General features: G+C 37.1%; 1 protein-coding gene across 1 annotated transcript in view; it reads right to left on the reverse strand.

Annotated features, from left to right (window-relative positions):
* Positions 1–684: 684 nt before the first annotated feature.
* The window catches only part of LOC106062716 (transient receptor potential cation channel subfamily M member 2-like), a 61,691-nt gene continuing 34,380 nt past the window's right edge, over positions 685–27,995 (reverse strand). Inside the window, exons 17-28 of the mRNA XM_056027599.1 lie at positions 27,056–27,156; positions 25,781–26,003; positions 23,693–23,752; positions 22,206–22,337; positions 11,495–11,761; positions 9,617–9,800; positions 8,044–8,197; positions 7,391–7,542; positions 5,942–6,029; positions 5,114–5,148; positions 3,652–3,712; positions 685–2,094 (exon numbers count right to left, since the gene is read on the reverse strand). Coding sequence (XP_055883574.1) covers positions 2,091–2,094; positions 3,652–3,712; positions 5,114–5,148; positions 5,942–6,029; positions 7,391–7,542; positions 8,044–8,197; positions 9,617–9,800; positions 11,495–11,761; positions 22,206–22,337; positions 23,693–23,752; positions 25,781–26,003; positions 27,056–27,156 — 1,461 coding nt within the window. The 3' untranslated portion in view covers positions 685–2,090. The remainder of the gene's footprint in view (positions 2,095–3,651; positions 3,713–5,113; positions 5,149–5,941; positions 6,030–7,390; positions 7,543–8,043; positions 8,198–9,616; positions 9,801–11,494; positions 11,762–22,205; positions 22,338–23,692; positions 23,753–25,780; positions 26,004–27,055; positions 27,157–27,995) is intronic.

Raw genomic sequence — 27,995 nt, forward strand, 5'->3', positions numbered from 1 at the left:
TCACAACTAATTTCCGTAAGGATCAATAAAGCAGTCTTAGTCTTTACTCTTTTTGAACCCTAACATGTGCAGTTTTTGTTCTGCATGCAATTTTATATTCAGTGTGTGTAGAGTTTACATTATCCACTTTTCATAGGGCATGCAAAGAAAAAAAAAACTCTTTGGATTATGGAAAATCGAAACAAACAGGCGTTGAAAATAACGGAAAGACAACATGAAGAGAAAAAAAAAAAGGATGCTATATACAAGTTTACCTCTCCTTCTAGTAAAGAACCCTTCAGACATGCATTAGTGTGACCCACTGTAAGAGAGGATGTCATGAGGCCAGCACAACGATCTTAACCTTTCCCTAACGCCAGATACCATTAGACTTGAGTGAACTCAGTTGCGACCTAAGGATCCTTAAATTTAAAAATTCTAGTCTTCATCTGGATTCAATCCAGAGACGCTTCATTTGGATGCCCAGTGCATTATCACTCAGCACTCACGCCTCCAATATTTTTTGTAACTTTGGCTTACTGATTTTTTTAATACCATGTTCTTGATGATTAAAAGAAATTTATTATTTGCAATTATTACACGTTTAACAAGCAAGTGTACAATGAATCGAGGCACTTAATAAATATTTAAAAAGCTGAAATTAAAAAATAAATAAATTATAAAGTATGTTTCTTTGAAAATCGAAATAAGAGTTAAAAGTTCAAACCGTGCATATGTTTGTAAATTAAAATCATAAAGTTTACATATTAAAGAATAAGCATGGTTAGAAAAATAAGTATAATATAGTATACATTTTAAAGCATACATGTGTCTTTAACAAATATAATAGAATTCAAATTTAAATTATTATTTCTGTTTCGTTTGAATAATAAAAAAAAAATACAATTTTTTATATATAAATTTGTGCAGGCTGTAAAATAAATTTAGATAGATATTATAGGACTTATTGCATGTTAAAAAAATCATATACAAAAATTAACTTTTATTTCTTATGTACAGGAAAACATCACTAGAACTGCATGTATTTTTCAATAGATCTAAATCTTTCAATATATTTTTTTAACATTCATAAGATTCATCATTAGTACTTGTCAAAAATTGTCTATCTTCATTATCTATGATAAATCTGTGGACATCAATGGTTATTCTTATTTATAAAATGATTTTCTTTTTTACCATCGGCTAAACCTGTTTATTTAACTTGACTTCCGAGTGTAGTTCTAGCCGAATTCCAATGACGCTACCAAATGAGGTCACGAGTGATCCCAACGCTTATCATAAAAAGTTTGCAAGCTGGAAAGTTCATATAACTTATGAACTAAACATTTCTTTATAATGCCTGGCTAAAGCATGTCTTATTTAATATAACATATTAAGCTGAAATTGAAGTTTTCTTGTAGATCTCATAGTAATAATTGTTGATGAAATCCATTACGAAAAAAAAAGCCAAAAAACACGACCTGCGTGCAATATTCGTCCTGTAAGACATTGCCTTCCGGCCCTCGAAACGACTGCCCACAACGAATAAGAAGCCACAGAGGGTCTCATTTGACATTTTACAGTGATGAGACAGGGGTGTTCAATATATAAATGACAAATACCAGTACAATATGAAAGATGATTGAGCTATATGAAATTAATTAATTTCGTTACCAAGCAGGCTTCACTTTACACTTGAAGCTCTAGATACCTTAGTAAAAAGTTAATACAATGTTACGAATGTTCGCTTTGTCATTATTATCAACATTTCTAGCATATACATTCCGATGTTCATTCATTAAAATTTAATCAAAAAGGTTTTTAAAAAAATAGTTTAACTCTTTCTCTCCTAACTGGCGATACCAGCGTTGATTCAACCAGAATGTGGTAAATAATTACGGAGAGAGGGAGTTAAATTAAAAATGTCATAAATCTAATGTGAAAGATCATTACTTCTCCTCTGACTAGTGATAAACATCCATGTCGTTTCAAAAATTTCACGAAGTTATCTGCTGTCTTAATTGTCTTCATTTTAAAATCTTCAGTTTGAAGTGGATTCTCTATCAGTATTGTCTTGAAGTTGTAGTCTACAATAGCAGTACAGTCCCCTGCTACCTGCAGTTTTTTAAAGAAAGTTTCTTTTTACTAAGAATAACTTTTATGTTAATTAAAAATTAAAAAAAATATTGCGTTCTATTGATGTAAAAATTAATATTGCCATGACGCTGTTTAGCCGAGAGAGCTAGTTCGTGGGACGTGTGGTCGAGAGGCTGAGTGCGCTAAAACTTGGCTTGGCACACCTATGAAGGGGGCATGAGGTTCGACACCCGACTCGGGCAGAGTTGTGTTCACTGATCGCCTACTAGTCCACATGAAAGTGGCGCTACATTAAAACTATAATTTATTCTATTTATTTATGTAGTCCTAAAAATCAAATAAGAGTTTTCAAGCTGCTAGTAAAATCATAGGCAACAAACTCCAGTGGGAGCATTTGTGAGAAAAACTTCATTAAGAAAGCTAAATTGATTTTAAACATAAAATGATACAACAGCATTTGATCTACGGGTGTCAATGGTGAGGATACGTAAGTATACATTTCTAACAAGTTTATATTAATTAGTACCAAAACAGACGGGGAAAATAGTATAATTTGTGGCCCTTGAACCTGAGAGATACAAGTCTATAGACCTTTTAAAAAATGTCTTTTCAAATTACTTAATTTATAAAATCATCATGATTTATACTGTCTGTAACTCTCATCTCTATGTCAATGGTTATTGATATTTTTAAAGAAATAAACTCGTAGTTTCCAATTAGAAATGTATCATCATCTAGCAATTACACAAATACTGAGTAGTCTTTTCGTTTCGTCTCGACAGGTCTGGGAAACCCAAAATTCTCGACCTGTATGGCGACATTTATGCACTATGCAAGACAGCAGGGTTTCTGTCCAGGGCTTTTGCAAGAGAGGATTTGAGCCTCTCAAGCCCTCACTCTAATGGAGTTTGATGATGATGATAGACCTTTTAAAAAATGTCTTTTCAAATTACTTAATTTATAAAATCATTATGAACAGTATGTTCTGTAACTCTCATCTCTATGTCAATGGTTATTGATATTTTTAAAGAAATAAACTCCTAGTTTCCAATTAGAAATGTATCATCATAGGAATCCTGGACTCTTTTTCTTTTTTTTTCTTGTGGGGCCTTTCGCCTCTTTATTTTCCTCCCTTTTTATTTACCAAATTAATGCATTTACTTAAAATGAAATCAAACCATCACAATATATGAATAAACAATTAGAAAAAAAAAACAACAATTGTTACTATTAAACAAATCAAGCACGTAGGGAGGTCAGACTAGAAAATAATTTTTAGGAGCTTTAGTTTTAGGGTCTCTACTTGCTTGGGGGCTACCATAAAGGAGTTTCAGTAATATTTCAATCATTTCTGCTTATCTTATAAATTACAGACGTTGCAATGTGAAGAAAAAAAAGATGATTAGGAAAACGAGAAAAATAAATAATGTCCTATTTTGGTTACAAGAGGTCTCTTAAAAAAAAAAAAGCGTAGGGATTTATCAAGTCTAAAGCCGGCCCTGTTAATCATAGAAAACAAGAGAAGCCCATAATATCCCACATTACACCACAAGCCTGGAAGTAAAAATTACTTACTTTTGTTTTTCAAGCAGCTTCAATATCTTGTCCACCTTGGATTCTATTTTCTTGACCTTATCTGTGAAATAAAAGCAGCTTTCCGTGAAATTCAAGCCAGAAGTGTTGTAATAGTGGTTGTCTCCCTTAGAGCTATCATTACTGCGCGTTAAGTAGGTACACACAAAGAAAACACGCGACGATGTCATTCCCAGTTGTAGTGAACTATTGGAGTCTACATGCGTTGCGCGAAATGAGACTTTAAGTAAATGAACATTTTGAACGTAGGATTGCAGATTCTGGCAGATTTTAGCTCATATTTTCTGTATTCATACTGAAAATTTTGAAAACTGCCTTAACAATAGCAGCCAGCATTTCTTATTAAAAAGCAGTCTGATAGTCGGACCAATGGGGACCGTTTCTGAGTTTGCGTAAAAACACACATTTTTTTTTCAATCTTGTTCTATTTACGCTCAGCTAGGCAGATTCTGGCTCTGAGACATCTGCATTGTTGTATTTAGTGCAGAGTAAATATTCAATAAATGCATAAAGTATGTCATAACATATAAGTCGACACATACAGCAGTTCGCTTAGTAGGGAAAGGTCAGTTTGGATGTAGAGAAAGGTCAGTTTGGATGTAGAGAAAGGTCAGTTTGGATGTAGAGAAAGGTCAGTTGGGATGTAGAGAAAGGTCAGTTTGGATGTAGAGAAAGGTTAGTTGGGATGTAGTGAAAGGTCAGTTTGGACGTAGAAAAAGGTCAGTTTGGATGTAGAGAAAGGTCAGTTTGGATGTAGAGAAAGGTCAGTTTGGATGTAGAGAAAGGTCAGTTGGGATGTAGAGAAAGGTCAGTTTGGATGTAGAGAAAGGTCAGTTGGAATGTAGTGAAAGGTCAGTTTGGACGTAGAAAAAGGTCAGTTTGGATGTAGAGAAAGGTCAGTTTGGATGTAGAGAAAGGTCAGTTTGGATGTAGAGAAAGGTCAGTTCGGATGTAGAGAAAGGTCAGTTTGGATGTAGAGAAAGGTCAGTTGGGATGTAGTGAAAGGTCAGTTTGGACGTAGAAAAAGGTCAGTTTGGATGTAGAGAAAGGTCAGTTTGAATGTAGAGAAAGGTCAGTTGGGATGTAGTGAAAGGTCAGTTTTGATGTAGAGCAGGGTGTAGATAGGATTTTTCTATCATTTGGGGGCCCTGTGAGCTTGGCCTTTTTGGAGGCACCTGCAAATTGCGTAATACTTAATTTTTAATATAAACAAATATTTTAAGGGCCCCTGAAGTGGGGGCGCTGAAATCTTAAAATTCTCCCCACTCCTACCCCCACCCTAGCTACGCCACTGATGTAGATAATGAATTTGTTAGCGAATGGTATGGTACTTTTTATAAGTGAAATTGGAAGCGTTTCTTTTGTCAAAGTTTAGAGCGATTGTGGTACATTAAAACGCTATTCGTGAATACGAAACTATTCTTCAGAGAAATATAAAAGTTACCTTTTTTACCTCCAGTTGAGACTTCTTTGCCATAACTACGGAACAAAACAATGAATTATAATTAGTTCTGTAACAAAAAGTAAATTGCAGCTCTGTACTGGGCTACACGTAGAATTTTCGAAACACGAAAACACTTTTGCCAATACTTAGGATAAAAAAAACAACAAAGCGTATAAGACGTGTAATTGTATCAATTACTTTGGATCAGTCGTGTAATTAAGTTTTGTAATAGATCTTGACCAACAGCAATAAATCTGTGCGTTTAATACTATTTTTACCAATTCTCTTTGGCTTAGCGCTATTTTCATGCTTAAAGCTTTCTCAATACGCTATGACCCTATCACTGGACCAGTTGGGAAAGGGGAGGAAAGAAGGGAGATTCTTCTTCTTCTTCTTCTTCTAGCCAGCTTTATTGCTGCTGAGCTGTGAGCTCTTTTGCAGACTGTGCCAAGGAAAAATAGTGTGCTGAAGGGAGATCTGGGTGGATATTATCGTAATATACAAACACATAATGGGGGAAAGACCTGAATATGAACTCGTGGCTTGCGCCTTCCTGATTCAGCTTATACCACTAGCTAGATTAAGTACAATTTCTTTCCCTTGTTCGAGACACCAATCAAAATAATTAATTACTAAACGTAAGTTAACTAATTGTTTATTTTTTTTTTTAAATTGTTTCTTGTGTTGTCAGGTAAAAGAAATAATTGTGCGAAATTTCTACTTGATATGACATTTGGTGTCGGAGAAATAACGTTTACAAACTTTTTACCGGACAAACAGACAGAGTTGATATAAGCTTTTTTTTTTTTAAATAAAAAAAAGGGTTACCTCCCCTTAGTGATTTGATTTATTATCTTTAGTGCAGAGCATCGTTCGAAATCTTTGAGTGCAATGTAATCTTCCTCGATTTTTGATTCTAAATGAACAAATATTGCCATTAATTCCATAGTTCTATCAAGAACCACTGCTGTAATGTAAGTTAACTTTTAAAAAGCACATAAATAATACCAACATATTTTTCTTATGTAAGTTGTTAACATTCCAGTAAGTACTGTAGACATAAAAATCTTTTAAGCACAACTAATACAAAATAAGTGGAAAAAAAAATGAATTTAGGACAGATCATGACATTGATAGAAATGGAAATATCAAAAAAAAGATAAAAAAGATAATATTAAATTATAATATATTTTTCATGCTTCTGGTATGTACACTCCAGGTTAGGAGATAAGATAAAAACGCTGCATCGTGAATTGATTAAAAGTGCCTAACATGTGACCATGGATCGATCTCTCAAGTCACGTGATAAGTTTTTCAAAAGTAAATACAAAGCTCCGTAGCTGTAAAATATGACAGATATTCTCATATACCATTAGGCTATCAGTTAATCGTGTGTCATACGTAGTCATAGGAAACACTGCACTCGTCCTTGATTTTCCGAATCGAAGGCGCGGTGGCTGAGGGGTTAAGCGCTTTGTTTCTGAACCTGGAGTCCTGAGTTCGAATCTCATACGTAGTAATTTGAAACACTGCACTCGTCCTTGATCTTCCGAATCGAAGACATAGCCATTAATATTATGTTATTAGTTTACGCTGGGCGGGGTGGCTGAGTTGTTAAGCGCTTTGTTTCTGAACCTGGAGTCCTGAGTTCGAATCTCATACGAAGTAATTTGAAACACTGCACTCGTCCTTGATTTTCCGAATCGAAGACATAGCCATTATTATTATGTCATTAGTTCACGCTGGGCGCGGTGGCTGAGTAGTTAATCACTTGGATACTGAGCCTGGGGTCCTTGGTTCGAGTCTCGGTGCAGAATGGGATTTTAAATTTTGGAATTTTAAAGGTGTCCTTAGTGTACCCAACTCTAACAGGTACTTGACTTTTGTTTGGGTGAAAGTAAAGGAGTTAGGTCATTGTGCTGGCCACGTGACATCCTGCTAGTTAACCGTTGGCCACAGAAACTGATAACCTTAAGATCATCCTCCCAAAAGATTGCAAGGTATGAAAAGGAAACCCCACACCCTCATTTTCCATGAACATCACACAGAAATATAGGCTGTGTGAGGCACCCGATGATGGGGCACCGCCCGGGGCATCGTGCCCATTCGCCCCTCCTCACTATGCCTCTGCCACCAGGATCTCGTAGATTCCTTCGTTTCAGGCCCCGATCTCTCAATTACAAAACAGCACGCATCACCCAATTAGTTTATGTTAAAAAATTAACTAAATAAAAAAACAAGTAATGAACACAAATCATTAACTATTTTCGGACTTACTGAATGGATTGCCAGCTTTGCTGATCAAAAAAAAGTACAACAGAATAAAGGGAGGTAACAGAACTTTGCTCTCCGCATACTGCATAGTCAGCTGGAATCTTTGATATCTCCAGATCATGTCCCTTTTGGCTTCGTTGTCTGTGATAGCATTGCTAGATTAACAAATATAAAAGAGTTACATAGGACTGCTTTTTTCACCGGCCTCAAAAGGAACAAAAAAAAGCCGCTTTTGGTTTGTGGGGTAGAACTGTATCTGTCGATTTGTTCCGTTTAGAGATGACATTGAAAATACAATGTCATGATGATTCATTAGCTATGGCGCAACGCATATTTGATATGACAACAGGTTGTTTTTTTTCTCTTAAAATATACCTCCATTTAAACACTAACATATATAAAAGAGTTATTTTATAACGAGAAAAACATTTGAAATAATTAAAAAAAACAAAACAATGCACATTTTTTGGATCTAGATCTAGACCGCGTTCTCTGGCCACATTTAAAAGTATGTCTTGTTTCACGTTAAAAAAATGTTAATGGTCAAACCAAGGTTTTCCCAGTGTTGACAACGAGCTTGTAATTATTTTCTCAGAGATATACATCAAATGTTAAATTTGTAGGAAAATCGTTCGAGCCGTTTTTGTTTTTCTTACTTGAATAAGGCGATCAGTAAATTGAACATCAGTATCTGGACGAATACAACATAGGCGCCAAGCAGAATTGGAATAGCATATCTGCCGTCTTGAGTTGGGCAACTTTTCTGGATAGAGGTGCTGTTGTTTGGGTACTGATTAGTACAATTGCCATCTGGTGATTAAAAAAAAACAACACAGATATGAAAATTTGAAGTAATTTTCTTTAGAGATTAGTGGGAGAACTTTATTGCCAACCTCTGAAATATAAGACTTGTCTTTGAGTTCAATGATTAATGAGAAATGCAGTATTTCCCGTGGCTGCGCAGCCCCAGCTGTGACCTACATATTTTGCCACATCCAGGGCAAGCATAACCATTGTCCGCCGGTGGTCGATTAAGATTTTCTTTTTATCGTCCTCGGCAGCAGATTTTCTTTTGGTCTTAAATGTGTATCCCGCGGCCTTCGTGAGTGACCTCCAGCTGTCTCGTTCTGGGGCCGCGTGCAACCAGGTGTTATCTTCCATGTCAGTTAAGGCAAGTTGGCGCCTAAGCTGGTCTTTAAAGCGTTTGCTTGGGGCGCCTCTGCTACTTCGATCACCTTTTAGTTCACCAAAAAAGAGACTGCCTTTGGCATACGTTCGTCCCCCATACGGGATACGTGCTCTGCTGAGCGTAATTGTCGGACCATAAAAAGTCCCCCTCTATTGTCCATACCGGCGTTCGCAAAGAACATCGCTGTTTGTAGTGCAGTCTTGCCACCGTCTGTCCAGGATGGAGCTCTATTTAAGTTTAGCCAATTTTAAAAGTGTACCGCAGACGAGCGTATATTTAAGGTTTGGTAAACAGACAAATAGATAACACATTACAAGAAAAGAGGAAATAATTTAGATTCAAATAAGTAGAAAGTTTTGTAAAATTTTCCCTTTCAGACCTTGCGATCTAAAGGGCAGATGATGTAAAGGTCATCTCTTTCTGTGGCCCCCCTGTTAACGAGAGTGTCATGTGGCCAGCACAACGACCAACTGCCTTAACCTTCCCCAACTTATGTCAGGCACCCATTAGAGCTGGTTGGCACTCAGAGGTGCCCTAAGATCCCAGAACTTAAAAAAAAAAGTCTTCGCCAGGATTTGAACCCGCTACCTCGGTTCTTAAGCCAAGCGCTCTACGACGCCTCCATAGAAAGTTTTAAAACATAAACAAAAAGAATTTGAAAAATGTGGATGCTAACAAATATTCATAAGTTCATAAATTCACTATTTCACGATGGCAGGAGCGCCTATGTCCAGTAGAGGGGAGAATCATCAGAGACTTTTGCAATATCCAATGATGTAAAAAAAAAGGTCTGTGCCTTATTGCATACACGCTGTTGAATCTCTTGTTTTACGTAATGCTAGTAGATGCATTTAGGATAGTTATGGCGAAGGAATAGATTTAACGTATCGAACTTCCCCGGACAGACATTAGGACTATACAGACACTTTGAAATACTTTACATCAATCAAGCAATACAGAGCTTAATGTACATAATAAGTATCCCAATGCCACAATGCTTTCTAGAGCTCTGAAGTACTAAAAAATAACATCTTTCCTACCTGAAGGGTCTTCTAGGTCATCGAGAGAGTACTCTCCCATCGTGGCCCAGAATCCTCGGCGAAAAACTGTATGAAAGATATTTGGGGTCAGTTCTTGCCCCGGATATAATATGCTCTCTGATACAATGGAGTAGGCCACCAAGAAAATTGTCAGAATCAAAAGGAAATTTATATAGGTTTTAACCTAAAACAAAACAGAAAGATAAAAATATAATTAGCTCCTTCATGCAGCTCGTTTCATGCTAAAGAGGCACTATAAAAGAAGGAGCACTTGCTTGTCCTAACCTACGGAATAAGAAATGTGCTTTTATCTATATTAGCTGCACCCGAAAGGGGAAAAGAGGCTGTTTGTTTTGTTCAATCTGTCTGTCCCTTCGCCCGTCACGTTTAAGTCGCGTTTAAGTCGCACATACAATAAAAAGATTTTCAAAATTTAACATCATATTTTAGATCTACTTTTAATCTTCTGATTATTAACATTTAAAAAAAAAATATTCAAGCATTTTTTTTTCATAGATATATACCAATTTTTAAATAACAAACTTCAGGGAAGGAAACATATTTTTTTCATAGGTCACACCCCTCTTCATTGACAATTATAGCTCCACTGGTTGATTCGCTCATTGGTACAAAAACTATCATCTTTGGACGAAATCGAAAAAATATAAAGCTTTATTATTTGTAATTGTATTAGTTATTACTTATTACCCCTACAACGGTTTAGTTGTCTACCAGCAGTTTGGTGCTACAGGTCAACGGCCGTTAACTATAGTGAGGCAGGAGAGTGAGGCAGGAGAGTGAGGCAACTGAGTGAGGCAGGAGAGTGAGGCAACTGAGTGAGGAAGTAGAGTGAGGCAGGAGAGTGAGGTAACTGAGTGAGGCAGGAGAGTGAGGCAACTGAGGCAGGAGAGTGAGCAACTGAGTGAGGCAGGAGAGTGAGGCAACTGAGTGAGTCAGGAGAGTGAGGCAACTGAGTGAGACAGGAGAGTGAGGCAACTGACTGAGGCAGGAGAGTAAGGCAACTGAGTGAGGCAGGAGAGTGAGGCAACTGAGTGAGGCAGGAGAGTGAGGCAACTGACTGAGGCAGGAGAGTAAGGCAACTGAGTGAGGCAGGAGAGTGAGGCAACTGAGTGAGGCAGGAGAGTGAGTCAGGGGAGTGAGGCAACTGAGTGAGGCAGGAGAGTGAGGCAACTGACTGAGGCAGGAGAGTAAGGCAACTGAGTGAGGCAGGAGAGTGAGGCAACTGAGTGAGGCAGGAGAGTGAGGCAACTGACTGAGGCAGGAGAGTAAGGCAACTGAGTGAGGCAGGAGAGTGAGGCAACTGAGTGAGGCAGGAGAGTGAGGCAACTGACTGAGGCAGGAGAGTGAGGCAACTGAGTGAGACAGGAGAGTGAGGCAACTGAGTGAGGCAGGAGAGTGAGGCAACTGAGTGAGGCAGGAGAGTGAGGCAACTGAGTGAGGCAGGAGAGTGAGGCATCTGAGTGAGACAGGAGAGTGAGTCAGGAGAGTGAGGCAACTGAGTGAGGCAGGAGAGTGAGGCAACTGAGTGAGGCAGGAGAGTGAGGCAACTGAGTGAGGCAACTGAGTGAGGCAGGAGAGTGAGGCAACTGAGTGAGGCAGGAAAGTGAGGCAACTGAGTGAGGCAGGAGAGTGGGGCAGGAGAGTAAGTCAGGAGAGTGAGGCAGGAGAGTGAGGCAGCATGGTGAGGCAGGAGAGTGAGGCAACTGAGTGAGCTAGAGATTGCTAAATATGGATTAACTCTTCTTTAAGTCGTTTGGTACTTCTCTGTAATTGACTTATTCCTTGGCTTTACACACACAGGAACTTTTCACTAGAAAAATATTATTTTACAAATTGAATGGACACATTTGGACATACCATATGTCTGATGACCACTAGAATCGGACCAAGAACTTTGTTTTGGTAGAAGAACTCCAGGAATCGGAACATATAGAGCATGAAGTCAAAACACAGCAGGTAGCGAGCAGCGATCATGAATCTGTCTTCTTCAGGGAAGATGTATGCCAACCAGCGAAGTGACCAGGCGATGATAGCGACATTGATCGACAGCTGGTCCAAGATATTGAAGGGATCGATGATGTAGTACCAACACTGCTTTAGACTCTTGCAAATTTGTCTGCAGCACTGAGGGACACAAATATATATTTATTGAATTCATTATAAACATTTATATAAATCTTAAAATAAATATAGCACTTTCTCATATAATCTATAAAATTATAGTGCGAATAAGTGTGAAAACATATACCTTTATTAAAAGATTATCAGAAGATGAATGCTTTTTAAACAAACTATTGTGTACATATATTAATCTATTTAAAAGAAAAATATTAATCGATTTTTGTCTAATATTAACATTAATAAGTACATCTAAGTTTTTTAAATATTAATGGATGAATACATGAAGAACTGGCGGATCCAGGGGGGGGCGGTAGGGGCGATCGCCCCCCCCCCCCCACTCGGCGATAGCATCAATCCGCCCCCCCCCCAACCATAAACTTTTGAGTTGGGGGGGGGGGCGGTCCAATTTATTTGTAGAAATCACAGCTTGCCAAAATAATCAATTAAATATCTATATGATTAAAACTTGTTATTGATATTTTAACCGATCTTTATATTATGTCGTTCCCCTGTTGTCCGATTGGTGTGTGTGTGTGGGGGGGGGGGCGAAACCTCTACTGCCCTTCCCACCTAAACCCTTTGAGTGGGGGGGGGCGGTCCTACTTTTATGGAGAAATCATAGTTTGTGAGCAAGATTAGTTGCATTGATATATAAATTTGATATTATGTCGCTCTCCTTCAGGTATCTTGGCCGATTCGGTGGTGTAAGGGGGGGGGGGCGATTGCATGTACTGCCCTCCCCGCTCTAGCCCTCTAAGGGGGGGGGGGCGGTCATATTTTTATGGAGGAATCATAGTTTGTGAACTAAAATAGTTGAATTTCTATATAATTGATATGTGTCACAGTCCAGTTTTAGAACCTCTGTGACATGAAGTGACACTCAGTCACCTATTGTAACATTCCGTGCGAGCAAACACGAGGTTATGTGAATAAGTTAAAGGACTCTGAAATAAGGGTCAAAAGTTAGTTAGTGAAGAACTCCAGCAGAGAGTGGATGTATGATTTTCTCTGTCTGTAATATGAATGAATATTAATGAATTTGATTTAATGTTAACTTGAGAGTTTTCTTTGGACTTGTATTTTGAACATTTCATAGATGTGACTACTTATTCCACATGGCATGAACAGCCAGTATTCATTGGTGTATATTTTGTGACGGCTGAAGTCGCCAGTATTTCCTGTAATTTATCTATATACATAATAAATTCCACGTCTGCTACCACTGTGTTCACCAGTAATTCTATATGTGTCATTGGAGACTTTAGTATATTAGTAATGTTGCGCACTTGCAAATCTAGTGCGTCTAATAAAGTACATCGCTAAGAGGTGTGTCATAGCCGCACCAGAAGAGGTACCTACATCACACGGACGCACCCACGCCGCTACACCTACACGAAAAACCAGGTAGCGACATTTGGTGGCCAGTATGGCTGTTAACTAACAGTATGGACCTACAACATAGGTGACATTTGGCCTTTAGTGACCAGTATGTTGTGTTCTAGACACGCACGGACTCAAACACCACTCAAGCGAAACCAGCCACAAGTATTCAAGTAGATCATCATTGAACTAACCTGAGCCTGCACTTTTTCACCGGTTGACCTGACCCGTATTTACTAGAGTCCACTACTGTCGACATCTTGGGATTTAGCACGGCGTGACATCACCATCGGCAGAAGACAGCTGATACATTTGTGTGGGTGAAAAACTGAAGGCGTCGCTCGAAGACAGCTGATACATTTGTGTGGGTGAAAAACTCAAGGCGTTGCCTGAAGACAGACGATACATCGTTTCCACGTGAGCGCTCGTCACCAACGTTTGACACGCTCTTGCATTGTCGAGGTTTCACCTTACATTGCTATACAGAAGGTCCTCCATTTAGACCTCTGTTCACTTATGGTCACTCTATTTTTTTGCAGAGACTTTACATATTTGGATTATCTAACCTGAAGTCTTCCACTTAAGTACTGTTGGATTATTTGGATTATTTGGTGAATTATTATTTTGGATTATTTGGATTATTTTGTGGATTACTTTGGAGTACTTGACAGAACTTATCTGTATTGTAAATTTGAGCATTTGAGCCATCTTATGGCATTGAACTGGATTATTTTTCTTCTACCACTTTAGTGCTCATAGTAACGTGTATTCTAAAATTGGATTACTTATACATGGATTATTATTCTTAATTTGGATTACTTATAGTATACATGGACATGGATTATCATTCTTAAATTGGATTACCTATACATGGATTATTAGCGAACCACCCAAGCTATAAGAGGATTAAACTACACTAGTCGACAAGAAAAGAGTCTGTAAGTCACTATTAACAAATTAAATACATGCATATGATTATAAAGTTAAAAGTACATGGACTTTGCCTTGATGTAGCAGTAATTAAACTTGATTGTTAGTAGAGTTAGTAATTGATAACTCTTGGCATTTTGGAGCCATATTTTGATTTCATTTTTCTAAGTGTTCTTTTAAGGGTGGCTGGAGAGGGACTATTTTATGAACTATCATAACAATAGGATCTATTAGGGTCTATCCTATTTGTTCTCTAACCTCTATAAGGCCCAATGCGTTTGAGGCTCTCCTTGTTGGTACGGAGGTCATAGAATATAGTGGGAAATTATTTATTTAGCTGTTGAGTCTTGTTTGTACTTCTGTCAGTGTACTTAATCTGTATCTATATTGTTGTTTGTTTAAAAGTCCTGTATCCATATATCTGTATTTCTCCTGTGACATTTCTACTTTTTATTAATTTCTTTAAAAGCAGACTGTGTTGTTCTCTATATTGTTTCTGTGTTTGTCCTTTTTACTTATATTGTACATATATTTTTCTTTCTCTTACTAATTTACATTTTTTACTATTTTACTCTGGCACAACAGCACACATGTATAACATATGTTGACATTTGTGAATATTGAATTTGAATAGTTTATAATTGAGTAACTGAGTAAATTTTGATCTAGATCTATACATTTGTTTCACAATTATCACTACATTCTTTCATTACATTGTAACCATTGATTGAAATTTTTATATTATTGTGTAATATACACATGTTAAATAATTGACACACACTGTATTGACAAGTATAACACAGTACATTCCTTTCTCACTTAACTACACAAAGCATTAAACATGTCGTCCTATGACAAAATATTAGAGCTAGTGAAAATCATGGAACTAGAAGGGGATGAGAAAAAAGAATTTATCAAAAAAGAATTAGAAAAAGCTGAAAAAGAAAAAGATAGGGCTGAAAAGGATAAAGACAGGGAAGAAAGAGCTGCTGAAAGAGCTCATCAGAAAACATTAAAAGAACTAGAAACTAAACAAAGAGAAAGCCAAGACAAAGTAGAGTTAGCTAAACTAGAAGCTGCCAAAACAAATTCCAACATTAATACCCAACAGTCTACAACAAAGCCATTCATCTCCAAATTCCACAAATACAACTCTAAAGATGAAACACTTGAAAACTATTTAGTCCAATTTGAGCATATAGCCTCAACCTATAGTCTTGACAATGAGGACATGGCCAAACACCTACTAGCAAATTTGTCAGGAGAACCCCTCAACATTATTTCCACTTTAACTGTAGACCAAAAGAAAGACTATGCAGCAGTAAAGACTAGATTATTAGAACACTTTGGAAAAAACTCAGACTTTTATCGTAAGCTGTTCAGGGACACTAAATTGAAAAAAGATGGGGACTTCAACAGGATAATATTCGACATGAGGACTAATATGATAAAATGGTTAGAGCTAGCAAAATGTGACATCAAAGACCCGACACAAATCCTAGACATGCTACTCATTGACAATGTCCTCAACAACGTGACAGACTTAGTATTTACGTTCCTCAAAGAAAAGAAGATCAAGACAGAGACTGAACTGATAACGAATCTAAATCTATTTAAAGACAGTCACCCTGGACACACGATCGACAAAAGAGACCTACACCAACTAGTAGCCACAGCAACAACATTCAACAACAACAACAACGACAAATTCAAATGGTCCAACACCAAGACTTGTTTCAATTGTGGGAGAAAAGGTCATGTAAAAAACCAATGCAAAGCTCCTATAAACTACAATAACAATTACAGATACAGAAGCTACACTAGTTTCTACAACCCAAACAGCTACAAACAAAACAACAATAACTACAATAATAGACCACATAGACTACACCAGAGTGCAAGTCCCAATGAAAGAAGAAATTTTGCAAACAGTTACCAACACAATAGCTATAACAGAAACAACAGACAATCTAGGAGGGACACATACAACAATCAGTCTAATAACCATCTACACAGAAATAATAATAGTCATGACAATAGAGAAGAATTAACAGCCTACATGCATTACAGTAAGCCAAAATTGAACCTATACCCCTCATACGTAAATGGAATTAAAGTAGAAGCCCTCAGAGATACAGGAAGCAGTGCCATATTAATAAATTCAAAACTAGTAAAACCAGATCAAAAACTGCCAGAAAAGATCAAACTTACATATGCTAATCAAAAGAAATTTGATATTTGTGATACAGCCAGAATACACCTAGATACCCCATGGATAACTGGAGAAGTAGATGTTATTATTTTAGATTCACCAGCACAAGATTTAATAATTGGTAATGTTAATGGTATAAATGATTTAAGTAAAGAAGAAATTATGGAATGGGCAGCAAAAAAGGGTGAAATTTGTGAACTAGATACAAGTCCTACTACAAACCACTTAACTAATGATAACATTATTAGAGTAGAGAATTTATCAGGATACACTAGATGGCAAACAATTATGGGAGAGTTCAGCAATGTAGCACATGTTAAATGGGTAGATATAAGAACTCAAGATAGATCAAATAAAATTGCATTTGTACACTTAAACACAGTAGAAGATTGTTATAGAATTATTAAAGCATTCAATAATAAGCTATTTAGAGGAAGATATATTAATGTCAAATATGAAAATGTTTAACTTCACAATGTAATTAGAAACAACCATTTTCAATCAGGTCAACCTGACATTTTTCTCTTGCCATGATTCAAATAAGTCATGACACTTTATTGTTACAATTTTCTTTTGGGTCATGATGACATTTATGCTTATGATCAATAACAGATCATCTATTTTCTACTCATTGTATTTTATTGTCAACTTGTAATATGACAAAAGCCAGAAGTGTTTATTTTGTGTGTATATATTGTATTTCATTACTGATTGTGCACAGCAATGTAAACAATGAGATGTAAACAACAGTGAACTACTTGAACTGTTGACCTGAATCTTTTTTTTTTTTCATAACAACTCACAGATGTAAATATTGTCTAAAATTTTTTACACACCTGAATACTACAATGAATGTTTGTAAACATGGAAATTTGTTTACTATTGTACTTCAATACTACACTCAGACTATTTATAGTAGTCTTATGCAAGGTCAACCTTGAACTGGATTGACATGTATCTGAAAACTTTTTTCATTTTTCTTGAGGATGGCAAAACTTAGAATAATATTTTGACACAGCACATCACAGTTGTAAATAAATATGAAATTTTTTTCTGTAATCATTTTGAGTAAATTTACTCAGTGTGTCAAATGATACACATTAATAATGTTGTGCATCTACAATTATAGTATGACATTGGATGTGGAATAACTTGTATATTTTTCTCCTTTTTATATTCATTAACATGTGATTGTTTGTACAAATTTTTTTTTCAGTACAAATGCATGCATAAAGTTTGTTAACACTTGATGGAGGTACTTTTCATTACAATTAATGTTACATTTCAGTGATTTTGCTCTCAGTGAATTAAGTATATAAATGATTTTTTGGACTCAGTAATTTATATGATGTTATACATAATTACTAAGATTATATAAGATGACATGAGCAATTGGAGTGAACTTACAGCACTTGATAGAATAATGGACTAAGCTCATATATATTTGTACAGTGATATTAATGTAAAATATATCTGTCAAAGATTTTTGGTCAAAAATCTTTTTGGAGTGTGGGGCGTATGTCACAGTCCAGTTTTAGAACCTCTGTGACATGAAGTGACACTCAGTCACCTATTGTAACATTCCGTGCGAGCAAACACGAGGTTATGTGAATAAGTTAAAGGACTCTGAAATAAGGGTCAAAAGTTAGTTAGTGAAGAACTCCAGCAGAGAGTGGATGTATGATTTTCTCTGTCTGTAATATGAATGAATATTAATGAATTTGATTTAATGTTAACTTGAGAGTTTTCTTTGGACTTGTATTTTGAACATTTCATAGATGTGACTACTTATTCCACATGGCATGAACAGCCAGTATTCATTGGTGTATATTTTGTGACGGCTGAAGTCGCCAGTATTTCCTGTAATTTATCTATATACATAATAAATTCCACGTCTGCTACCACTGTGTTCACCAGTAATTCTATATGTGTCATTGGAGACTTTAGTATATTAGTAATGTTGCGCACTTGCAAATCTAGTGCGTCTAATAAAGTACATCGCTAAGAGGTGTGTCATAGCCGCACCAGAAGAGGTACCTACATCACACGGACGCACCCACGCCGCTACACCTACACGAAAAACCAGGTAGCGACAATATGTGATACCATTTGTATATTATGTCGCACCACACTCTAATCTCAAATTTTATGATTAGTAAATATAAAAGGAAAAAGGTGGCAGGGGCGATACATGCCATCTCCTTTCCCTTATCGGACAAAGCAATAATTTTTCTTTTTGTATTATAGTTAAGAAATTACAAAATGTAAAAAAAAAATCAGCCACTAATATAATTTATTCTTTAATGCCAAATGCAATCATTAGCAGAAATTATAAAAAGGAGCGAGGATAAATCGTTTTCATTCTACCGCCCCTCCCATTTCCAGACAGAGTTTATGTAATTTCACATGAATTTATCATAATTATTTTAAGAAAGACTTTGCTTTGGAAAAGTTAGAATTCAAACAAAAATTTTCAGTATAAGAGTCACGATTGAGATGAGTAGCCTTTTTTCCAACCTCTACTCAATCTAATATTTTTCTAGTTAAATTAGGGACTATAACTCACAATTTATGCTTGAATTTTATTGAATATTATTTATTGCATTTTTTTTCGGCGGCGATCCTCAAAGCCTTAATCTAAATATGTGGGGTATCTGATCTTTTCAAGGAACAAATCGGTTTTATTTGCAATGTATTAAGGGCGTATACATTCAAATTAGAATATTTTTCAAGTACCATATTATTCAAATGGTCCTTTTTTTAATAGGATGAATAATGAGCTTTAGGTAAGGAGAATGTGTTTCTTCAGCGAAGAATGCAAGAAAACGCTTTTAGCGTCGGGGCTTCGCCCCGAAAATCACTGATGAATAGTGAGCTGTAGTTGTCAGGAGCAGGCGTTTCTGCAGTGAAAAATGCAAGAAAACGCTTTTTGGAGTCTGATTAATAATAAGCTGTAGATGTCAGGAGAATGCGTTTCTTCTGTGAAGAATGCAAGAAAACGCTTTTAGCGTCGGGGCTTCGCCCCGAAAATCACTGATGAATAGTGAGCTGTAGTTGTCAGGAGCAGGCGTTTCTGCAGTGAAAAATGCAAGAAAACGCTTTTGGCGTCGGGGCTTCGCCCCGAACTCCACTGATTGATAAAGAGCTGTAGATATCAGAAGCAGGCGTTTCTGCAGTGAAAAATGCAAGAAAACGCTTTTTGGAGTCGGGGCTTCGCCCCGAACTCCACTGATTAATAATAAGCTGTAGATGTCAGGAGAATGCGTTTCTTCAGTGAAGAATGCATGAAAACGCTTTATGCGTCGGGGCTATGCCCCGAAAATCACTGTAGTTGTCAGGAGCAGGCGTTTCTGCAGTGAAAAATGCAAGAAAACGCTTTTGGCGTCGGGGCTTCGCCCCGAACTCCACTGATGGATAAAGAGCTGTAGATGTCAGGAGAATGCGTTTCTGCAGTGAAGAATGCATGAAAATACTGAGAAATACTGCTTATTTATTCTTATATATTTATATATATATATGTGCTGTACGCACGTTTATGTATAGGGTTAGGGTTTACTGGGCGTTAGGGTTAGGGTTTGAAAAAAAATCGCTCCCCCCCCCACTCCAAAGTTCTGGATCCGCTAGTGACATGAAGTAGATATGTCATAGCAGTAAATGAATGCGATGCTGGTTAACAAAAATCTGAACAATTATTATTAGATAGTTTTATAATTAATACCTGTTAATGTTTTAAAATTATTATTTAAACTTATACAACAAAGCTACGTTTTCAACGACAACGCACCACTTGATAACGAGTGTCGTAATGACACAATTTAATGAATCTGAGACTTAATGTCTTGGAAAAAGTAAAGTTCCCCTTTCAAGGGGGGGGGGAGGAGGGGGCTTTCATACCTTGCGATCTATAGGGGAGATGATGTTAAGGTCATCTGATTCTTTGGCGAACAGTTAACGCGCAGGATTTCATGCGGCCAGTACGACGACCAACAGTCATTACGTTCCGCAAATAAAGTCAGGTTCCCATTAGAGTTGGGTGGACTAAGAAGCGCACTAAATATCCAAAATTAAAAAATACCAGTCTTCATAGAGATTTGAACACAGGACACCAGTTTTGGAAGTCAAGCTCAACCACTCAGCCACTGAAAGCCCCTCCCTTTTGGATAACGTGATAGTAAAAAAACAACAACAAGTAAATGTCAATAATGTGAGGTGACAATGTTTATTATTATTATCATGTTAGAAATGAACGAGTAGTCATTCTCTGGCGCTGCCAGGGTCGAGTTTCGCTAAAGAGAAACAAAATTCATCGTAGTCCCTTTAACAGTTTCCACTGAGAAGTTTTCCGGTGATGTGGCAGGTCTGCAGAAGTACCGCCCTCTGACAGGCAACGAGAATGTTCCTACGAATGCTAAGGGCCTTTAAGGTATCTGTGAGGTCAGTTGTTATTATCCTCTCGGTTGATATAACAATGGGGTATATTGTTGTTTTAGATAATTTCCATAAACGCTTAATCTCCAAGCCAAAGTTATTATTATGTTATTATGCTAAAACGAACTAATATTCATTCCATTCTCTAGCACTTCCAGGTTTGAGGCTTCGTTAAAGAGTAAATAAACAATTCATTGTAGTCCTTTTAGCAGTGCCCACTGACGAATTATTAATCTTATTACTATTGTGGATGCGTGGTCGAGAGGCTAAGTACGCTTGAACTTGGCTTGGTTTGGCTATTTATGTAGGGGGCTCGAGGTTCGACACCCGACTCGAGCAAAGTTGTGTTTACTGAGCACGGCAAACCTTCTCCCAGACCCCCTCTCACCGGTCCACAAATGAGATTGGACCATAGCGCTCTGAGCATGCTATAAGCATGAAACTAGCGCTACATTAAAGCTACAATTTAATTTTTAATTTATTATTATTATTACTATTACTAAGGCTTATACTACGACTGCTATGTTGATCCTAATTGGAATTCTGTTGTGATTACAAACCTCTTCTAAAGAGAAACAACACAACAGAAACAGGAATAAATAGAACAGACACAGGATAAAGAGTTCATCCAGCGACTACACACAGACGTCGTGATCCTTTTCACGCCTGCTAGCCAACGAGTGGCGCTGATGCAGTCTGGCCGAGTAAGGAACGAACGAGTTTTTGTACGGTTCGATTCTCGCCTTGATTGACAGAAGTCTCCCACTTGCTGACGACTTGGAGAGGTTGTGATGGAGCGGGTGGCTGTTGTATTAATATTAAAAGTTTTCTTTTCCGATTTAGCAGAGACATTTTGTTTAATAAAGTTCGTTTTAATATGGTGTTGCGCGTGTGGTTTGTGTTAATAAAAGCAAACTATGTTTGTTTTTTAAACTATTTTTTTTTTAAATAGCTTTTTGTATAGCGTATCTTTCATTTCAGAGCATGTTCAATGCTCTCTGGTCATCCAACCCTTCACTTGTGTGCTCAAATGGAGATGGTGTATGTGAGAAAGTTTCAAGGAGTAACTAGGCCTACTTAGCACGATTCCGGAGTCAAACTCAAGCTGCTGCCTTTTGCCACTATGCCAGACATCTCATGGTTTAAAGTATCGTAAGTGGAGGAGTCAATATTTACATTTTCTCTCTTGTTTCCTCAAGAACCCTACTTTAAAATGATAGGCATGTACAGACTTAGGTCAGATAGGCATGCATAGTCTTAGGTCAGTCAATATGTAAGTGAGGTAAAAAAAAAATAAAGGGTGCTTAACTTTATTTCGTTTTCTCGATTACCTCCCTTATCTCATACTGTATTGCGTTTTCTCGATTACCTCCCTTATCTTATACTTTATTTCGTTTTCTCGATTACCTCCCTTATCTTATAAGTACAAACTCTTATTTACGCGCCACCATTTCAAAGCTTTTTTTAAATGCTAATCTAGATTAAGTACACACTTACCTGGTCAAACTCCTTTATAATGAAAATAGCTATATAGCCCATGACCACGAATTCAAGCCAGTGAATGGTTGTTTTGTTTAGTTTTGAGACCAACAGTAAACTGAAGGCCGTTAGAAATATCAAGTAAGAGATCTGTAGACCAAATAAATACACAAGACAGTCATTTTGAAATATGGAGTTCACTTGAACTTGTTTAATGCTATAACTGTTGAGGAAGGTCCACCTAACTGAATTTTTTTTGAAGAACGCTAAGAATTACCGAATAAGAAAAAAGAGCAAAGTAGTCGGGCTCAACGGGAGGAAAAAAAAAGTGTTTTGTTAAAGTAGGATTATACATTCTTTTAGGCGTTTAAATGTCATGAATTACCTATTCTTTCCTCAACATGACAGCTTGTAAAATTATATTTATAAGCTATAGCATAATGCATCGGATTTCAACCAGTATAAGTGATCCTTCTTCCCTATTGCTATTAGAGCATGGAATGGGTTGTCTGAGCTAGCCAGGAAAACCAGTGACTTGGCAGAATTTAAGTCATTGGTTAATATGCATGACTAAATGGATGACGCGTAGGACGTAATCATCTTCTTTTTTTTTTTGAAGTAACGTCTGTATTATGTAAGATAAGATAAGATAAGATAGGGCAACTGCAGAGTTGACTTGTGAAGAAACATACCCCAATTTCAAGCAAGATGGATTTGAGCTCTCGGCTCCATGGTGACGACAGTCCTAAGACTGTTCCTAACGACAAGCCAACCATACAAATTGCTAAATGCTATAGGATCCAAATTGTTACCATTTCTTTTTTTTTAGTCATATAAGTCCAATTTATTTAAAGATTATTATAAAGTGCTACCAGTTTATATATTGGCAAAATTCGACTACATTTGAAGTAAAAATTGTATATAAATATAACCATACGGCGTTAAGTATAATTAAGACATTGTACCGTATCAATGATCTGGTCAGAATATTATTTTGTTTTTTTTAGAATTAGACAATTTTCTTGGCTTGATCGTCCAGTCATGAAGCGAGAGTGAATTATCCCAGACAAAAGAAATGAAAGCCTGGGAAATAGTTATGGTCGGAACGATGTCGCCCACACAGCAGTTCCCCCCTCTCCATGTAGCTCATGTATCTAAAGGAGCAGCATGTACTGATAGAAGCTTGATCAGCGGCGTCGCTGGCTTTGACAATGTGTCGTACTGTGTGCTGCAAACTGTCTAAACTCTAAAGGACTTCTGCTCCTGATTTTTTCTCAAGGCTGTTTGGGTATAGCTGCTATATAGCAGACTTTGAATTCAGAGTTTTCCTTCTCCTAGGTGGGTAGCCAACCAAGGCTAACGAGCCCCTCTTTATAAAATGCCATTAAAAATTCGTGGAAAGGCCAAAGCCAAAAAAAAAAAAAAGCCTTTAACAGTTACTAATTTTAAGACATATTTAAAAATTAACTATTCAACTTACTACCATACCATACAGTAGAGCTTACCATGTCCATTCGACAACGTCCCATGGGTGATAGTAGAGTTTCTTTAATACCATAAGTGGGCTGGTGAAGAACAAGGATTGTTTAATAAATGTAATCTTCCAGGCATCATGCAGACTTCTATAAAGTAGTTTGTATAGAATGAAACTGTCTTAAAAAAGGTGCAAATTTGTATTTGTCTTAATGAGAATTAATTATTATATTCTGATCTAAAACTCATCACAACATTCGACTTCTGAATGGTGAATCTTTATGATTTAAATAGATTAATCGATGTGTTTTTATCAAACATTTGGTGTTTCTATAATTTGGATGTTAAAATTTGATTGATATAGTTTATACTTGTGGCATTAAGATAGGAAGATTGCATTTTTTGTATAATATATTGGGTGTATTTTTATAATATTATTTGCTAGACAAGTGATTTCTCTTTATGAAAGTAGCGGGTATATAAAAGTGCTTTTTTGTGACGGTACGCACCGGTTCGGCGTACCGGCACCTTTTACAATGTGGGGAAAAAGTATTACTTTTCTTGTATTTTAACGTTTATTATTAATTTGTTAGTAGTTAATTAGGCAATCCATCACTGAGTACCGGCACCTGTTATTTCTTTTTACAAAAAAGTACTGTATATATATATATATATATATTTTCCCTTTCTCTCTCTATCCCTCTCTCATCTCTCTTACTCTTTCTCTATCCATCATTCTTTCCTTTCTCTTTCTCTGTTCTTTCTCTCTCTCACGCTTTTCTATCTTTTTTTTCTTCTTATCACTCCTTTTCAATCTTATGTTCCTCTTTTTCTCTTCTCTTCCCTTCCCTTCCCTTCCCTTCTCTTCTCTTCCCTTCCCTGCCCTTCCCTGCCCTTCCCTTCCCTTCTCTTCTCTTCCCTTCTCTTCCCTTCCCTTCCCTTCTCTTCTCTTCCATTCCCTGCCCTTCCCTTCTCTTCCCTTCCCTTCCCTGCCCTGCCCTGCCCTGCCCTTCCCTTCCCTTCCGTTCTCTTCTCTTCCCTTCCCTTCCCTTCCCTTCTCTTCTCTTCTCTTCCCTTCCCTTCCCTTCCCTTCTCTTCTCTTCTCTTCCCTTCCCTTCTCTTCTCTTCCCTTCCCTTCTCTTCTCTTCCATTCCCTTCCCTTCCCTTCCCTTCCCTTCTCTTCCCTTCTCTTCTCTTCTCTTCTCTTCCCTTCCCTTCCCTTCTCTTCCCTTCCCTTCCCTTCTCTTCTCTTCCCTTCTCTTCTCTTCTCTTCTCTTCCTTTCCCTTCCCTTCCCTTCCCTTCCCTTCCCTTCTCTTCTCTTCCCTTCTCTTAACTTCTCTTCCCTTCTCTTCTCTTCTCTTCTATTCCCTTCCCTTCCCTTCTCTTCTCTTCCTTTCTCTTCTCTTCTCTTCTCTTCCCTTCCCTTCTCTTCTCTTCTCTTCCCTTCTCTTCTCTTCCCTTCTCTTCTCTTCTCTTCTCTTCCCTTCTCTTCTCTTCTCTTCCATTCCCTTCTCTTCTCTTCTCTTTTCTTCTCTTCTCTTCTCTTCCCTTCTCTTCTCTTCTCTTTTCTTCCCTTCTCTTCTCTTCTCTTCTCTTTTCTTCCCTTCCCTTCTTTTCTCTTCTCTTCTCTTCTCTTCCCTTCCCTTCCCTTCCCTTCTTTTCTCTTCTCTTCTCTTCCCTTCCCTTCCCTTCCCTACTCTTCCCTTCCCTACTCTTTCCTTCCCTTCCCTTCTCTTCTCTTCTCTTCCCTTCCCTTCCCTTCCCTTCTCTTCTCTTCTCTTCCCTTCCCTTCCCTTGCCTTCTCTTCTCTTCTCTTCTCTTCTCTTCCCTTCTCTTCTCTTCCCTTCCCTTCCCTTCCCTTCTCTTCTCTTCTCTTCTCTTCTTTTCTCTTCTCTTCTTTCTCTCTCTCTCTCTCTCTCTCTCTCTCTCTCTCTCTCTCTCTCTCTATATATATATATATATATATATATATATATATATATATATATATATTCCATTCTTCTTGCAATCTTCTTGTCAAAGCACCTTCTCGCTAGACATACTTAAGAATTACATAATGATTACATAACACTTAAGTAATAATGAAATAAACCTTACAAGGTCATTGCATACTACTTACTTCTGCCATATCCAGATCTTCTCCAACGTAGGTGGACCAAGACTCACTGTTGACATCAGTACAAGGTTGCTGTTGTAGGAACAGTTTGTTGTCCGTGTTTAGAGCGATCGTTATACAGGATTCTTCACACTTCGGAATATTTTTGACCAGTAGATACCAAGTTCTCAGCCAATCTTTCTTATAGCAGGATTCCAAAATCTTAACGGTAATATCCTCATATACCCTGTAAAATGTGCAGTGGCTTACTTTGCTTAAGTATTATAGTTGATATTAATATTTTACGTTTAGTAATAGGAAGGAACAATTATCTTCGATGTTGATCCTTTTTAAAAAAGATCAACCCTAGCAGTTCTCGAAGCACTAAGCAAGTCTCATGTGTGTCAGGGTCTTTTCTTACTTGGCCCAAGTTAACATAAGGAACCTGGCAGTTTGTGATAAAATGAGAATCTGTACTCTCGACTTTTGAGTAATCTATATTTAAATGTCGACCAAGCGGTGGTTCTCTCAACCCTTCTATATGAATCTGAGACATGGGCGTTATACAGAAAGCAACTAAGACTACTTGAGGACTTTCACCAAAGATGCTTGCGCTCCATAATGGACATACGGTGGCCAAACCGCACTACAAACAGCGATGTCCTTGCGAACTCCGGTATGAACAATAATATATAGGGACTTCTTCTAGTCCGATAGTTACGCTTTGCAGGGCACGTATCTCGTATGGGGGACGAACTTTTTTGGTGAGCTCAAAGGTGGTCGACGTAACAGAGGCGCCCCACGGAAACGTTTTAAAGACCAGCTTAGGCAACAACTTGGCCTAGCTGACGTAGAAGAGAGCACCTGGTTGCATGCGGCCTCAGAACCAGGCAGCTGGAGGTCACACACGAAAGCCGCGGGATACGCATTTGAGACCAAGAGAAAATCCGCTGCCGAGGACAGACGCAGACGCCGAAAAGAAAATCTTAATCGACACCGGCGGACAACGGTTATGCTTGCCCTGGATGCAGCAAAATATGTGGGTCTCAGCTGGGAATGCGTAGCCACGAGGAATATTGCATTTCTCATTCATCTTCGGGCACGAGGACAAGCCTTATTATTATTATATTTATTATTATATAAATAAGAAAAAATAATGTAATTGTACTGCAAATATTACAATATTTTTTCAGGTTTCACTAAAAATCAATGTAGAGTATCGAGGCTATATAAAGAAGCAGAGACAGGGAATATTTTCATTAAATAAATGACAATTTTTCATTTAATAAAAGCGCTCACCTTAAATACTTTTCAAATTTTGCTTGTTTAGTTTTTAAATGCTCCTCCTCCAGTTTTTCTTTCAAGACATATTGTGCAAGTAATGCCATCCCTGTAAGATACTTTACGAATAGACAGCAAGATTAAAAGAAACAATATATATATATATATATATATATATATATATATATATATATATATATATATATATATATATATATATATATATATATAAACAAAATATATATAAAACAAAAACGAAGCTTAGATTAAGTATAACTGTATCAGTTAGTTTAGATCAGACATGTAATGATACTTATGATATACAAGATAATAAGTCTGTGCGATTAGAAACATCGGAATATCTGTACCAAATGTTTTTATTTAACTTTCTCAATGCGAAATGATCCTAGCACTTGACTGGACCAGTTGTGAAAGGGGAGGGAAGAAGGGTGAATGTTTAATATACGTTTTTTTAAGGCACACAAAAAATCACTCAGGGCTCAAGAGTCCCCCAAGGGGACTAATTCAACTTATACCACCACATCTATCAAGGATGATTTATTCCCCTTGTTCAAGATATAAAAAAAAAAAAAAATTTATTAGCAATAGCTAATTAACTAATTTGTTAATTTTTTCATCGATTCTTTTGTTGTAATGTGAAATAAATAAATGTGTAAGACTTGAGCTTAATCCGAGATTGGGTGTGGCAGAAATAACAAGTACAAACTTTTTATTAGACAGACTGACAGAGTGATTTCTTATAAGCTCTGTAATTATTGAAGTCCAATACTTATTTAAGTAATACACACGGGTAACAATGTGGAATATAATAGAAATGAAACTGAGGCTTAATCCATAAACTCAAGATGACCAAGTATTATCTTTGTATTCATAGATGTAAGATAGTCACGGGTAATCAGCTCTTTGCTTTAACATTTGAAGTTGACGTTCCTCTTCT

This window comes from Biomphalaria glabrata, chromosome 4 (genome assembly GCF_947242115.1).
Source record: "Biomphalaria glabrata chromosome 4, xgBioGlab47.1, whole genome shotgun sequence".
Lineage (NCBI taxonomy): Eukaryota > Metazoa > Mollusca > Gastropoda > Planorbidae > Biomphalaria > Biomphalaria glabrata.